Here is a 16,924-nt window from a genome sequence, read left to right as displayed (position 1 = left end):
AACAGAAGGAATAAATGAAGGTAAATTAAATTTTATTATTTTTATTACTTTTAATTGACCTAAAATATGATTTTAATAGTAAAAATATATTTGGTGATTATAGCATATGAATAAGTGAAATGAATGGCATCCATGTCATAAGATACTGGAGGGAAGAACTGAGAATACGAATACTCTGTTATAAAGTACCTTCACTACCTTTGAAGTTGTATACTGTCACTTGAAAGTAGACATGAATTAGTTTTAAATGTATGTTGGAAACTCCAAGGCAATAGCTAAAATAATTTTTAAAATGGTACTATTAAATTTTAATTGTTCAATTTAAAATAAGTATAATTGATATGCTAAGGGAAGAGAAAAAGTGGAATCATAAAAATGCTATTAAAATGGAGTAAGAGGGAAAAAAGAAACAAAGAAAAAATGCAATAAATAGAAAATAGAAACATAGTAAATATTAATGCAACTAATGTAAGTGATCTAAGCACACCAATTAAAAGAGAGCTATTGTCAGGGTGAATAAAAAAACCAAGGTGCAAATTTCTATGAGGCCAACATCACCTTTATACCAAAACCAGATAAAGATACCATAAGAAAATAAAACTGCAGCCCAAGATCTCTTATGAATATAGATGCAAAAATCCTCAGCAAAATACTAACAAACCAAATCCAACGGCGTATTAAAAAATTATATACCATGATCAGGTGGGCTTTATCCCTGTTATGCAAGGCAGTTCAACATAAGAAAATCAATTAATGTAATCCACCATTAATGCAATGAAGGGGAAAAAACCACACAACCATCTCAATTGAAGCAGAAAAGGCATTTGCCAAAATCCAGCATCCTTTCTTGATATAACATTTAGAACACTAGGAATATAAGGACATTTCTTCAACATGGTAAAGGGCATATTTTAGTTTGCTTTGCTGCCAAAAGCAAATATCATAAAATGGGTTGGCTTTTAACAAAGGGAATTTATTAGCTTACAAGCTACAGTTTTGAGGTTGAGAAAAATGTCCAAATCAAGGCATTATGAGGTGATGTCTTCTTCCAGGAACTAATTATCAGCAATCCTGGATTCCTCTGTTACATGGCAAAGTACATGGTGGTGCCCTGCTGGTCTCTACCGTTTCTTCTGGGTTTCACTGCTTTCAGCTTCTTGCTTCTTTGACTTTCTCTCTTTGTCTGAATTTCATTCTCTTATAAATGACTTCAGTAAGAGGATTGAGACCCTGAGCCATGCCTTAACTGAAGTAACCTAATCAATAGCTCTTATTTACACTAGGTTTTTACCCAAATAAATGGATTCGCTTTAAGAACATGATTTTCTGGGGTACATACACTGTCAAACCATCATGGGGCATGTATGAAAAACTCACAGCTAACATGCTAGTTAATGGTGAAAAACTGAAAACTTTCCCTCTAAGATCAGGAGCAAGAAGACAAGGATGCCCGCTGTCACTACTGTTATCAACATTATACTAGAATTTTGCCAAAGCAATTAAACAAGAAAAAGAAATAATAAGCATCTAAATTGGAAAGGAAGAAGCAAAACTTTCCTTATTTGTAGATGATATGAACCTAAATACAGAAAATCTTGTAAAATCCACAACAAAGCTCCTAGAGTTAATAAATGAATTCAGCAAAGTGATGGGGTACAAGACCAACACCAAAAAATCAGTAGTGTTTCTATACCTAAGGAAAGAACAATCAGAAAAAGAAATCAAGAAAAAAAATTCCATTCACAATAGTAACTAAAGAATCAAATATTTAGGAATAAATCTAGGCAAGGATATAAAGGACGTGTATACCAAAAACTACAAAATGTTGCTAAAAGAATTCAAAGGAGAACTAAATAAATGGAAGGACGTTCTGTGTGCATGGATGGGAAGACTAAGTATCACTAAGATGTCAATCCTATGCAAAGCAATTTATACCTTCAATGCAATCCTAATTAAAAATCCATCAACCTTCTTTGCTGAAATGGAAAAGCCAATCATCAAATTTATTTGGAAGAGTAAGGGCCCCTGAATAGATAATGCCATTTGAAAAAGAGGAGTGAAGCTGGAGAACTCACACGTTCCAATCTTAAAACTTATCACAAAGCCCCAGTAATCAAAACAGCATGGTACTGGCACAAGGACAGCCATATAGACCAATGGAATCTAATAGCTCAAAAGTCAACTACTGCATTTATAGCCAACTGATTTTTGCAAAGGAGGCAAAGACCATTCAATTGGGAAAGAATAGTCTCTTTGACAAATGGTATTGGGAAAACAGGATCTCCATTTACATAAAAAGGAAAAAAAAAAAAAAGAAAAGGGAGGGGAAGGGGAGAGGGCCCCTACATCACTCCTTATACAAAATCCAACTCTAAATGGATCAAAGATCTAAATATAAGAGCCAGAACTATCAAAATCATAGAAGAAAACATAGGGAAGCATCTTTTGGACCTTCTGTTAGGCAATGGTTTCTTATACTTCATTCCCAAAGCACAAGGAACAAAAGAAAACAGATAGATGGGACTCAAAGGACATTATCATGAAAGTAAAATGACAACCTATACAATGGGAGAAAATATTTGGAAACCACATATCTGATAAAGATCCAGAATATCTGAAGAAACCCTTCAATGTAACAACAAAAACAACCCAATTAAAAAATGGGCAAAAGACTTGAATAGATATCTCTCCAAAGAAGATAAACAAATGGCCAGAAAGCACATGAAAAGATGCTCAATATCATTAGCCATCAGGAAAATGTCAATCAAAAGCACAATGAGATACTATTTCACACCTGTTAGAATGGTTGCTATTTAAAAATAAAAGAGGGAAGTGGACTTGGCCCAATGGATAGGGCGTCCGCCTACCACATGGGAGGTCCGTGGTTCAAACCCTGGGCCTCCTTGACCTGTGGTGTGGAGCTGGCCCATGTGCAGTGCTGATGTGTGCAAGGAGTGCACCCTGTTAAGGAGAACCACCCAGCACGAAAGAAAGTGCAACCTGCCCAAGAATGGTGCTGCACACACGGAGAGCTGACACAACAAGATGACGCAACAAAAAGAAACACATATTCCTGGTGCTGCTGATAAGGATAGAAATGGTCACAGAAGAACACACAGCGAAAGGACACAGAGAGCGAACAACTGCGCGGCGGGGGGAGGGGGGGCGGAAGGGGAGAGAAATAAATAAAAAATAAATCTTTAATAAAAAAGAAACCAAGTGTTGAAGATGTTGTGGAGAAATAGGAACACTCACTCTTCACTACTGGCAGTGAAAATATAGGGCAACTGCTGCAGAAAATGGTTTGGTGTTTCCTCAGAAAGCTAACTATAGAACTACAATATGACCTGGTAACTCCACTACTAGGTATATACCCCAAAAAAAGGAAAACAAGGACTTAAACAGATATTTGCTCACTGATGTTCATAGCTGCATTATTCAAAAGATGGAAGCAACCCAAGTGTCCATTAACAGATGAATGGATAAATAAAACGTGATATATACATGCTGTATAATGGAATATTAATCAACTGTAAAAAGGAATGAAGTCCTGGTACATGCAACAAAATGGATGAATCTTGAAGACATCATGTTGTGTGAAATAAGCCCAATACAAAAGGACAAGTATTATATGATCCACTGGTTTGAAACAATGAGAATTAAGCAAACTCGTAGAGTAAGAATCTAGAATATAGGTTATCAGGAGACAGGGCAGGGATAGTGAATGGGAAATGGTGACTTAAAATGTATAGAGTTCCTATGTGGAACGATGGAAATGTTTTGGTAATGGGTGGTGGTGATGGTAGCACAACATTGTGAATATAATTAACAGCAATGAAATATGTATCTGATGTGATTCAAAGGAGAAATGTTAGATTGTGTATATGGTAACAGAGTAAAAATATTTTTAAAATCCATGGATCTACACTATATGAACTGTGACCCATAAGTTAAACCATGGACTATAGTTAAGAGTACAATTATGAAAATGTGCTATCATCCAATTATAATAATGTTTCACACCATTGCAAGGTGTTAATAATAGTATGTGTATGGGAATCCTGTATTTTAAGCATGATTGTTCTGTAAACCCACAACTTTTCTAATAAAGAAAAAAAAAAAACCCCACAACCACAGTACAACTATATGTTGTCTACAAGAAACCTACCTTAAATATAATGAATATAGTTTAAAAGTAAAGGCATAGAGAAAGATGTACCATGCCTTTGACTGTTACAAACAAGAAGTGGAGAAGGAGGGGTAAAATTATCTTGCTCAACATTTATTCTGTCTTTTCCTTTCCTATTGGTGCAATGCAATCTATTTCTTAAAAGTTATACTTGTTTTGCTTCAGTGTATCCATCAAAACAGTTAACCAGCACCTTGTGAAAATAAGCCCAGGCTTTGGGATAAGCAGCAGGAGGGGGCAAAAGAGAGGGATAAGCATGGGGTGCAGGATAGGAGCAATGAGAGTTTGATGGGGGCTATTTTCATGAAACAAAGTTTGATGCCTCCATTTCAAGGTAAACTCCCCCACTCAAGGTATCCATAGGTTAAAACAATCCTTAGAATATATTTTGGCATTCCGTTAATAAACTCTTTTTTTTTAAAAGAGATTTATTTCTCTCCCCTCCTCCCCCCATTGTCTGTTCTCTGTGTCTATTTGCTGCGTCTTCTTTGTCTGCTTCTGTTGTTGTCAGCGGCACAGGAATCTGTGTTTCTTTTTGCTGCGTCACCTTGTTGTGTCATTTCTCTGTGTGGGTGGCGCCATTCCTGGGCAGGCTGCACTTTCTTTCATGCTGGGCGGCTCTCCTTACCAGGCGCACTCCTTGCGCATGGGGCCCCCCTACGCGGGGACACTCCTGCATGGCAGGGCATTCCTTGCGTGCATCAGCACTGCGCATGGGCCAGCTCCACACAGGTCAAGCAGGCCCAGGGTTTGAACCGCTGACCTCCCATGTGGTAGACGGATGCCCTAACCACTGGGCCAAGTCCACCGCCGCCATTAATAAACTCTTATTTTCCTTTGTGCTAAGGAAATAGTCAATTATATAGAAAATCTAATTACTTGGAAAGATATTAAGAACTCCAATAAAGAATAATTTCTGAAAGATCCATTGCAACCTTTGAAAGAGAAAAAATATAACATTTACTGACAGAAATCTGCTTCTAGGTTTTCATTATTTTTCCCTCTTTCATTCTCGTACCTATTCATCAATTATCTATTGAGCTTTTTCTCATGCCAAGCAGTGTTCAAGGAAGTGAGACTCTAGCAGTGAAGAAAAAACAGATGGAAGTTCCCGTCCTCAGGTCCTCAGGGAGTTTATATTCTAATGGTGGGAAGAGAGACTCAATCTCTCTCTCTCTTTCTCTTTCTCTCTCTCTTTCTCTCTCTCTCTCTCTCTCTCTCTCTCTCTCTCTCTCTCTCTCTCTCAGTATTTGTATATCAAATGCTGCCAGGTGTTATGAATGAAAATAAAGCAGGCAAGTGAATAAGAAATCCTACAGGAGAGTCATTTGCAATTTTTAAAACAATTTTAGAGTAGCCAGTGGTTATTTTCTTTTGATTCTTCTACTTTCTCGGTGAAATGAGAAACTGTCCTAGGAGCAGAGTGTGGGGGAGGAAGGGGGTGGTAGGGAATGCGGGAGGCTTGAGGAAAGACAGACTGCATGCATTCATTGCCAACACAAGCGTGAGAGTGGTCTAGAGAAATAAGGACGGTGAAGGGAACTTTCAGAGAAAAGGTGGAGGATTTTACCTGAGGATTGTGAATTCGAAAGGCCACATTGGGAGGATGTGGGGACATGGAGTGGGATGAGAGATTATCCTGATGATGAGAGCTGAACTTCTCAGGGTGACTGAGGTCTGTGACGCAGAACTGGACGTGTACTGAACATCTCTTAATGGGGGCAGAGGGTGGATAATCTGTGTTGACAACTGCTTGAGACTGGTCTTTTATTTCGTATAATTTTATATAGTTTCTATAGTTGACGCAGGCATTGTCACTGAGGAGAGACTGGGGCAGGCAATCTTGCTGAGGGCAGGAGGATTTCTTCGAGCCAACCTTAAAACTGCTGTGACGTCAAGAGGGAGAAGCGGTGGGGGAGGGGCAACCACCCCAGAAGCCACTATTCAGCTCTCAATAGCTGAAGTCTGTTCACCCAAGGAAAATGACAGTTTAGCAATGGTTAGCCTGTTTGAAGTCAACAGCCATGTTTTAGGTCCTACAAGAAAAGACAAAACAAAAACGTCTCATATTCATGTTTTAAAAATTATTAGAAATGAACTCTACTTCACTTGGGTAGTGGCTACCTACACAAATCAGTTTGCTGAATTCGTTAAAAAAGAAACTTTTTGCACCTAGTAGAAAACCTCGTTTGGTTCCTGGATATTAATTAACATTGCAAGGGAATGATTTGCTTTTACCTAATTGGTTTGTGGTTGGATAGACATAGCAATGCTCTTATGAAGTTGTATTATCTTTGTTTGTGTCTTTCCTTCACCGTAGGCAGTGGGCCTTGTACTTCTTGACTCAGGAAATTTTGCTGAGTCACTTGAAAAGCTTGATTTCTGAGTTGACCCAAGTGGCCTAGCCTTCCACCCTACCTCACCTTAAAATAGCACCTTCCTGTGACACCAAGAAAAAGAGCGCAAAGGTTTGAGTCACACAATATGACAAAGTTTGGTATGTGATGAAATATTTAATTTAGGCATACACTAGCCAAATGGATTTGAGAATTGAGGCAATTATCTGAGTTATTCAAGCTAAAAGCTGATTTTGCTTGAAATAACTATATAATTGAGGAAAAAGTGATTTTAAGAAAAGCTTTAATTATCTAGAAAATATGTATTTTTAATTCTCCACATGAAAGTCAGATGTTTAGGAAAAAAACCACAATAACGTTTATGATAAATCTTTTGGGGGGAGAATTTACTTCATAATTCCACAACTTGTACCACTATCCACAAGATGGCATACAAGTGTATAACCTACGTTAGCCAGTGGCCATGTCAATGCTAAATCATCATGCAACACAGAAAATCACACGAGAGGTAATTATTTTGGTGGGTCTTACAAATTTGCCAATATATGCAATCATGAACAAGCCTTTCAGAGAAGGGGATAGATTGGATTCTGAGGATAAGCCCATCCAGAAGGAAGGGAAGGCTGTCCTTGCCACACATTCTCTTCTGTAATCTGTTCTCCTGCCTTGGAAACCTGGACTGGGGCTGCCATTGTTACTTTCAGGGCTTGGATAGTTCTTTACTAGTTGATGGTATCGTTACAGATAAAATGGGGGAGGGGAGGAACGAACCTAAATTGCTTGGACCCATAGAGAGTTAATTTCCCATTCCTTGGACAGCCTTTCTGTTCAGGGGCTCATTCATTTAGGTGGCTTTCTCAGCAATGGCCCTGGCTGCCTAGCAACCACAATCTCCAAACCTTCCCTGCATAAAGGCAGGAGTTGTTCCTATCAATGCCATCAATAATTTGTTAAAAAAAAGTATCTCATTTTATGAAACATTAAACCTCATAAACATGTAGCTTTCTAATATACATGGTTCCCAAACAATTGTTGACAACCATGTCACACTGAAATTGAATTTGGAATTGGGAAGTTTTGAGTGGCTATAAACAAAAAGGTGGGTGTCTTTAAAAATTTATATATATTTATACATAGCCAGACCTAATGCTTCAGAGCACTCTCAGGTAACTTAAGAAGCAACCATCCTCCATCTCTCTGCCATGAAACAGGGTTATTATTCCTGTGCTTCCTCTGTAAGTAAATTAGTGATTGATTTGCAAGAAGTTCCTGAATGCTAATATCCTATAATATTGTTCTACGGAAAGAGCAGAAATCAATTCTGTCTTATTTATTTGTGGAGAAATGGATGGTGTAAATTAAAATTAATTAAAACATGATGACTCATCAGAAAATTGATAAATTAAAAGGTCACTAATTTCTCCAAATGACTTTTAGGTTGCTTTGCAATCCTTCTGGGTTTAATTTTCTCTATTAAATTATTTCTGGGTTTACATAGTTATTAAGTCTGTATAATTATCTATATAATTAACTCTGGATATTAATCCTCTCATGTATTTTTGTACCAACCTTTTATAATCATTTGATTCTCATCTAGACAAAAAAGGCAAACAAACCCTGATCTCACCTGCTCCCTTCGTCAAATGCGAGTTAGAACCTTGACTTAGGGGTGCAATGTGGTGAGTGGAGAGCCATTATATAAAGTTACTTAAAGCTCATCTCTTAGAATGAAAGTAAGCCGCTTGAATTTTCTAAGCCTCAGCATTCCTATCTGTGAAATGGGAACAATAACAGCACCTATGACATAGAGTTTTTGCAAGAATTAAAAGATAATTTTTATGAAGCATTTAACAGAATACCTGGAAGGTAGTATGAGTGAAAGTAAATGAGACATTAAGAAAAACAACTTTATAAAGTAGTGCCTGTGCCTCTATACCAATGTGAGATGCACAAATGTCCCAGAGTCTCAGTTTTTTCCTGTTTACACTCCTTCCTCCCATCTGCCCCTCAAAAAATTTCATCCCTGTCAATACCAACAGACAAAGAAAAAAGATCCCTGAGTTGTCATCAAACAATCTACATGCTTCTCTAAATGTAACTTCTTTCTATTTAATTTATCTTTGGTTAAGGTGTAGTAAGTGAGAAATGTTCAGGTAACACTGAATGTAAGAGATTAGGAAAATTCATCATACATAATGATTTTAACCTTTTTATCTTGAGATACTTTGAAAATTAAAGGGTTGTTACAACTATAATACACATACCATAAGGAGAATTCTGACATACCCCTATCCCCCTGAATACCAAGATCCACCAATTTTAACATTTAGCCACATACATCTATGTATCCTTCAATCTATCAGTCTATCTGCCCGTCTGTCTATCTATTTATCAACCCAGTTTCTGGATACTTGAATGTAGGTTATATATATCATGGTCCTTGAACAGTTAATAATGGCATGTGCATGACCTAAGAACAAGGATATTCACTTACGAATCTGCCTTTAGTGCAATTTTCAAGTTCAAGAAACTTAACATTGATATAAAGCTTAAAGTCTATATTCTAAAGTTTTGCTTATGTCCCAATAATGTCCTTTCGGGCCTCTCTCCTCCCTTGTTAACGCCCGTCCTGGATCGTGTATTGCCTTTAACTGTCATGGTCTCTTTGGTTGTTCTTTCCTCCTCCTCCTCCTTCACCTCCTCCTCTTCCTCCTCTCCGGCTTCTTCCTTCTCATTCTCCTTCTCATATCCAATATGAACGTCCCCATCTCAACTACTCCTAAGCCTGTCATTAAGTGGGATTAGTCACATTCACTACGTTATGATACCCTTACCACCTTCCATTATTAAAACTTTCCATCTCCCCAAACAGAAACCCGTTTTATATTAACTCCCTATTCCAACTCATGCCTTTAACAACTTGTACTCTACTAATCTGTCTCTGTGAACTTGCGTATTCTCTGATATTTTCTTTGTAGGTACCATGGGGCTTAAATTTCACATCCTAAATCTCTAACAATCTTGTTTACTGTTGATACCAACTTAACTTCAATAGTATTTACAAATTATGTTCCTGTACCCCTCCATCTGCCACCTTTATGTAGTTCTTGTTCAAAAGTACATGTTTATACATTATGAATTCAAAACCACTGAAGTATTATTACATTTTATGCATTTGTCTTATAGATCCTGGAGGATGAGAAAAGTGGAGCAACAAACCAAAAATAGAGCAGTACTGCATTTATATTTACTGCTGTGGTTACTTTTATTAGAGATCTTTATTTCTTCAAGAGGCTTGTATCTATTGTGTACTGTCCTTTTCTTCAACTTGCAGAATTCTCTTTATCCTCTCTTTTAGGGCCCATCTAGTGGTGACAAATTCCTTCAGCTTTTGTTTATCAAGTTCACTGACTCTTTCTGCTGCCAGCTCCAATCTGCTTTTGAACGCTTCTAGGGAATTTTCAATTTCTGCTACTGTGGTCTTCAGCTCTGTTTGGTTCCTTGTCTTTATTTTCATCTCTCTATTGATATTCTATTTGTGTTATCTATTGCTTTCCTCATTTCCTTTAGGTGTTTTTCCATGTTTTTCTTTAGCTCTTTGAACGTATTTAGGACCATTCTTTAAAAGTCTCTGTCAGGAATGTCACAGATCTGATCTTTCTCATGGATAGTATCTTTATTCTTTTTTTTTTTTTTAAACTTTTTATTTTGAAACAATTTCAGACCTACAGGACATTTGGAAAAATAATACAAACTTCATGCAGAGAACTCCAGTATACCCCATACCCCCAGATACCCAGATCCACCAATTTAAGAATTTGCCACATTTGCAGTCTCTTTCTTTTCTTTTCTTTTTTCTTTTCTTTCTTTTTCTTTCTTTCTCTCCTTCCTTCCCTCCCTTCCTTCTATTATCTATATCCTCTATCAACATTTTTAAAATGTGAGAATAGGTTACGTTCCTAGTCTCACATTTAGAAAATGTTTTCCTGACACTTAGCACCTCCAAGCACAATTCCTGAGAATAAGGGCACACACCTTAATTGCAGCTACCAATTTTAGAAAATTTAACATTGATATAAATCTACATTCCAATTTTTTCAATGTTTCTCAATAATGTCCTTTGGGGCATTTTCTCCTACTGGCAAACCTTTAATATGCACCGGTCATGTGTGGGGCACAGAGCACAAAGAAATTTCAGGCTTGGTTCTTGGAGGCACACATAATCTTGTTGGAGAGCCAGTTGGTGTCTCTGCAATTCTTTGCTTTCTCTTTACTGTCCAATACACAGTACTTCATTTCACCGGAGAGCTCTGGCTTCACGATCGACAGCATCGGAACAATTTCTACAGCAGCAGTTTTTGATTTTGAGAGTGAGGCCAGAAGGTAAATACTACTACGGGGTTTTTATTCACTAGAAATGTCAGTTCTGTGGTTCGTATTTCCCTCTTCAGGACTATTTTCTCTCATCTGGCCTTAGTATGTTCCCACAATGTAAATGCTTTTGGCATTGCCTTTACAATAAAATCATCACTTAAACTATAGTTGCACAATTGCTGGTTTAGGTGCAACTTGGCTATTTTGGCCTTTTTCAGAGTCAAACATCAAGATTATTTGAGTGGTGTTGTTTGCATCCTCCAGCGAAAATGGGTAAGGACTTCTCTCTGAATAGCTGTGAAACAGAATTCATTCATAATATAATCCAGCAACTTTGAGAAAGTTAATGGACTGAGGTTTTCTTCCTATTTCCTTCACATCTGCCAAATGGGTAGCCATTCATTCATAGTTATTAATTTTATTGTGATTTTTATGACAACCCCTGTCAGTCATATGTTCTGCATCGAAAAGCTTCATAGGAAAAGGAAATGGATCTTTAAGCCATTCCTATCAATTTGCTCATGAATCTCATAAAAATGAAATTCTTCCCTATTAAGAAAATTGAGGACAGGACATATCCTAATGGTTAGCATCTTTAGGAAGCTAAACCCCAGTAGAGATTAGGCACAGCACCACATATAAAGTCACCTTTCAACACACCAAAGAGATGCACGATTGAAAAATGGGATGTACTGTTTCTTGCCAACTTCAGAGAGTAAAGTTGGCAGGAGAAAGGTTCTCCTAACTTTGTGTTATTTTTATATAATTTTTGGGTGGAAATCACCAATATCTCTATGCATTTTTCTATAAATTCTAAACCCTTCTGCCCATAGAACAATGTCTAATAATTCTTTGAATTTTCTGGTCTCATAAATAGTTCCGGTAATTATGGATAATGCCTATCACATTATATATTTTTCGACTGGGTATACCTCATGGAAAAGCGATATATATAGAGAGAGAGATCAAGAGCTATATAAATGTTAAGCTTCGTTAACAAATGGAAGTAAAAGTCATTAAAGAGAGTTTAAGAAAATAACTATTTTTTTGATAAGTGAATAAATGACAGATTTTTTTTTCTGTTTTCTTTGAGGTCAGAAGAGCTGACACCGAAAGCTAAGGTTCTATTTGCAGAATTTGAATAAATAATTATTTGGCTAATAATTAGCACTGAATTATCACTAAAGTTCTACAGAGAGCACACAATTCCTTAGCAGCTTCTAGGATTAACAAACAGACCTTTAAGTGAGAATGAGGGAAAAATTTGGAATGCCTCATTGATTCTTATCAATTACTTCCCTTCAAGGGAGATAGAGGGGGCATGAAATTGCCTGTTCAGATTCTGATGAAAGAGTTAGAAAGTGTTATTGCTTCCTTTCTCCCTTGCAGCCAGCTGTCCAGCATTCCGCTAGACCAAATGTGATTTGAGCTCTTTAAGGCGCCGGCATGGTGCCACACCTCATTCCCTCCATTCATGTACTTAAGATTCCCCAGACTTATTAAGGAAATGTCTTTATTTGAAAAAGTGAATTGGCTTTGTGGGTTTTGACGAGTGTTATCTCATGAGTAGTAACCTTCTTTAGGAAAAGTTAAGAACAAAATGAGAAACTGAGGATTGGTTTCATCTTTAGGATAAGTAGAAGGAAAATAGTCATGTTATCCTCAATTATTGGTACATGCCAAGTTAAAATATAGAATTTTTCCCTGAAAGAAAAACCAACTGTCCTGGTTTGTCCAGGACTGAGAGATTTCCCAGGATGTGGAACTCTCAGTGCTAAAGCTGGGACTGGGACAAGCCTCAGCAAAAGGGATGGTTGGTAAGCCTAGATGGCAATTTGGGGAGGCAAACTTTCATCTTTCCATTAAGATCCATTCCGTTTCCCCACTTCAAGTATTCTCATGTCCCAAACCCATACACGTCTCTGCTAGAATCGAAACCTGTTGATCATCTGACCATTCTAGTATTTCCCCATGGTCATTAAGTTGTTTTGAAGTGTTCTTAACACCTTCTCCTTTGAATTTGTCAATCAGTTTTCAGTATTGAAGAGTAAATATTTGAAGGGCAAGAACCCACTACCATAAACTTGGTTTGCTGCACCATTCCCTTCCTGTTTAGGAATTCCCTTCCTTTTTGGTTATGGGGATTAACACACTTTTCTAAGTTCCTGCCTGTTTTTTCAACTGATTTGACTAATGACTAAATTTGGTTCATAACAAAAATCCAGCCATTTCTAACTGTTAAATTAACTGGTTTGACTGACTTTTTCACTAAATGGATCAACTGTTTCAACCAGTCAGTTAAGCCCTAGTAAATTCTACTATGAAATCTTAGCTGTCTTTCCTGTGTCTGTGTTTTCAGTTTTTCACTAGTTATTAGAGTGGTTGATCCTGGAGGACTTTTTACTGCTGGAAATCTAAAGATTTTCCTCATCAATGTCAACAATAAGGACCCCATTCTCACCTGCAGGTCAGAAAATACAATATAAATTACATTATTTTAATTTGACCTTGAAAATTGTAGTCTCTGAAATTCATTAGCTAAATTTCTATTGGGCTGGAATGGGTTTTTGTGGGTTTTGTTTGTTTTTGTCTTGGTTTTTACTGAGAAGGAAAATTACCAAGTAAGATATAAATAAGCACTTAAGATGTAATTTAGAAGAAAAGGTTTTCTTTAAAACTTCAGAAATCTCAAAGCATAAAATGTGTTGAAATTGCAGCAGAATAAGTCTTTAGTGCAATATGTTCTTTGTGTCTAATGTGCTGGATTCTCTCTCACTATCTTCAAGGATAATTCTGATAAATATTTTCACTAGGGAGTTTATAAAAACATTTTGAAGGCCAGCAATATTAAGAAACTGGCTTTTACTATAGAGGGATTAGAACTTATGGTTAAGAACACAGGTGATAGACAGGTTTGGAGTCAAATCCTCTCTCATCCACCTTGACATTTACTTTTGAAAGTTATTTATTTCCTTAAAGGCTCAGTTTCTACATCTGTAAAATGTGGAAATGGTACCTATTTCCTGAGGTAAAAATGGCTACTGAGGAATAAAAGAGATTACAAATAAAAAGTGCTTAGCATAGGTAAGTGCTCAAAAAATGGGGTAGCTATTCACACCATTGTCAGAATCCCCACTTTCATCATTATGACCTCCATATCACTGCCACTTTACCACCATCAGGCATAGGAAAGAATACACAATAAGCAAATGCCAATAATCTAATAATCTTTTCTTTAAAAATAAGTTTATTCAGTATTGAAAATGCTGTCCTGAGTGCTACTTCTATAAACTCAACTCTGCACAATGATGGCAACATCACACTGGATGAAGAAATTCCAATTGGGAAAACCATTGGAGTGTGTCAGGCGACTGATGAAGATAACTTGGGAGAGCTAACCTTTGAACTAGATCCAGGGAATGTTTACTTTGCGGTTGACAAAGGTAGGTTGAGAATTTTATCTCATCATATACTATTTTATGGTCATCTGGTTATGTTTATGTCTTCTTCACAAAACTGAATTTCCTGAGGGTATGTATCAGGTCTTCTTCATGTCCACAGCTGGAACAGGAAGCACATGTTAGATGCTTGGTAAATAGCTCTTAAACCACACTCTTTTTCTGTAAGACTCAGTACTCTGTTTTTTCATGGACTAGCATGTGGCTCTTCATGGCTGCTACGAAATGCAGTCTTAGTTCTCTACTCTGTATGTCCCTCTAGCTCATCTTCTCAGACTTTCTTCCGGTACAAATTTTTGTGAGAGAGAATCCAATTGGTTGTTTTTAGAGTCAGTCAGTCATTCTTTATCCAACTGGCTGTGGGTGAAGCTGGAGGTGGGAAGCATCAGGTAGTGTATAAGATTTCTTCTTCTACGGTTGAGTAGGAAATCATGGTCATCTTTAGCATATCTACAGGTTTAAGCCACTGTAGCAGATGCTGTCAGTATCCAACCTTTTCTCCTTTGGCCTTATCATTTCAATGCACCATGCCTGACCTCCAGCTGCCCACTTCTGCATTTCTTTGCTTGCTGCTTTATTTGGCGTATGAGATATATTCCAATCCCCTACCCCTACTAAGCAGGCTACAAGTGTTAGAGAGCTCCCAGGAGCTCTCAACCAATATGTGAAGGAGGTTGATGTATAAAAATACTCTAGCATCTTGCCCCGGGCATGGGATAATTTTGAGTGTGTGTTCTACACTGGCTTCCAGAGTTTCCAGTGGGATTAAGCTCCAGTTGCCCACGGTGGAAACTTGCGTGATAAGGCACTTTTTTATTGGCAGTCTTCCCTTGCCTGCCTTACCTTCCCTAGGTCGTGTCCCTAATGCAGTGGCCCTGATACACCTCTTAAATAAACTACGTGTAATCAGGTCCTCATCTCAGGTTCTGCTTCTAAGGGAGAACCCTAACTTAGCTACCATATTTCCTACGTGAATTAATGCACAGATCTCTTTACTGGACTTGTTCTTTATTTCTTCCCCTTCCAATTGTCTCTTTAGAGCAACTAAAATGTAAGGGTTTCAAAAAAGTCAGATTAGATCCTATTCCTCCCTTGTGGAAGGAATCACACTCCAGGGATTTTGCGTTGTACTTGGAATGCAATTCGGACTGCTTAATTGCCCCACAAGTACTATTTTCTCTGTACTATTTCTCTGGCCCTTGCCTTTCTTTCCAACCTCATCCTGTTCCATGGCTCCCCTTGTTCATAACAGTGCAGCCAAACCACTAGGCTTCCTGCCCTGGCATTTTTCAGGGCCTGACCATTAGAGCTTATTCTAATCACATCACAATTTTCATTTTTTTAATTGTATGCCTATTTGCCATTATTTATCTTATTTGCTTTTCTACACTTGTTTAGTGTTTATCTCTGGTCCAGATTATAAATTCCATGAAGGCAGGGACTTCATTGCTCTACATATGGTACTTAGCACAGCTCCTGGCACAAAGTTGGCACTCAATAAATGTTTGTTGAATGAATGCTTGTTTGGATGGGTGAAAGGAGGTGTACTAAGTCACTATGCAAATGCCAATACGTGGTTTTTATTTACTGGAAATAAACTCCTCTCCCCAATCTCTTTCCCTTCTTTTCCTTATCCTACATATCCTTCAAGGCCTAAAAAAAAAGACCTCTTCTAGAAAGTCTTCTCTGTTCCCCTAAACCAAAACCAATTTTGCTTTTGCTCCACGCTAATCTGATTAATGTGTGTATTATGGTGATAAATAATTATACACCCATGCCTGCATTCTTAACTCTAATGAATGGGGGTTAATTTAAACTTTATCTTTTCCATCACTATATATGTAATAAAGTAATTTTCAAAATGACAGCATGACCAATTTGCAGCAAAATATGTTGTTTTGTCACAGAGCATGGGACTGTGATTACTGCTGCTCGCCTTGACGTGGAGAGAGCTGGGTTTGTAAGCGTTCAGTCCTTCTCCATTAAGGCTTGTGACCATGACCAGCTGTGTGCAACAATTCCAGTGACTGCCTATATCCGTGGCATTAATGACAACGCACCTTTCTGTGATCAGTATCTGATAAGGTGAGCTGAGATGGGGTGGGCAGGGCAAGAATGCTGAGCAGCCAAGAGCAGAGGTATTGGCATGTTTATCGGCCCACCTGGACATGTGGCTGATGATCATACTGACTTTTATTCAGCTGCATATCCTGGTTCTCAGAAAAGGTCTGTTTGAACTGTTCATGTGTGAAAGCTGGGTTTTCTGAATCTGATTCTATGTGATTAAAAGCTTGGGATTTGGAGTCGCAGATGTGGACAGGAATCCTCGTTCTATCACTTACTAGCTGTGTGACCTAGGGTAATTCATTAAGCTCTTCGAGCTTCAGTTTCTTTCTTTATGAACTGGTAGAACAATAATACTTACATTTTAGGGTGGCCAGAAGAATAAGAGGAAAACTTAGATGAAATTCTGAGCACTGCAGTCTTCAGCTCTGTTTGGTTCCTTTTCACAACTCCCATCTCTCTATTGATTTTCTCTTTGTGTT

General features: G+C 37.7%; 1 protein-coding gene across 1 annotated transcript in view; it reads left to right on the top strand.

Annotated features, from left to right (window-relative positions):
- The window catches only part of LOC101435925 (cadherin-related family member 3), a 107,210-nt gene that overhangs the window by 30,660 nt on the left and 59,626 nt on the right, over positions 1-16,924 (top strand). Inside the window, exons 5-8 of the mRNA XM_058288236.1 lie at positions 10,835-10,929; positions 13,280-13,387; positions 14,167-14,363; positions 16,286-16,463. Of these exons, the coding sequence (XP_058144219.1) occupies positions 10,835-10,929; positions 13,280-13,387; positions 14,167-14,363; positions 16,286-16,463 (578 nt within the window). The remainder of the gene's footprint in view (positions 1-10,834; positions 10,930-13,279; positions 13,388-14,166; positions 14,364-16,285; positions 16,464-16,924) is intronic.

This window comes from Dasypus novemcinctus, chromosome 26 (genome assembly GCF_030445035.2).
Source record: "Dasypus novemcinctus isolate mDasNov1 chromosome 26, mDasNov1.1.hap2, whole genome shotgun sequence".
Classification (NCBI taxonomy): Eukaryota; Metazoa; Chordata; class Mammalia; order Cingulata; family Dasypodidae; genus Dasypus; species Dasypus novemcinctus.
The sequence above is the reverse complement of the archived record's forward strand: the minus strand, read 5'-3'. Positions and strand labels throughout refer to the sequence as shown.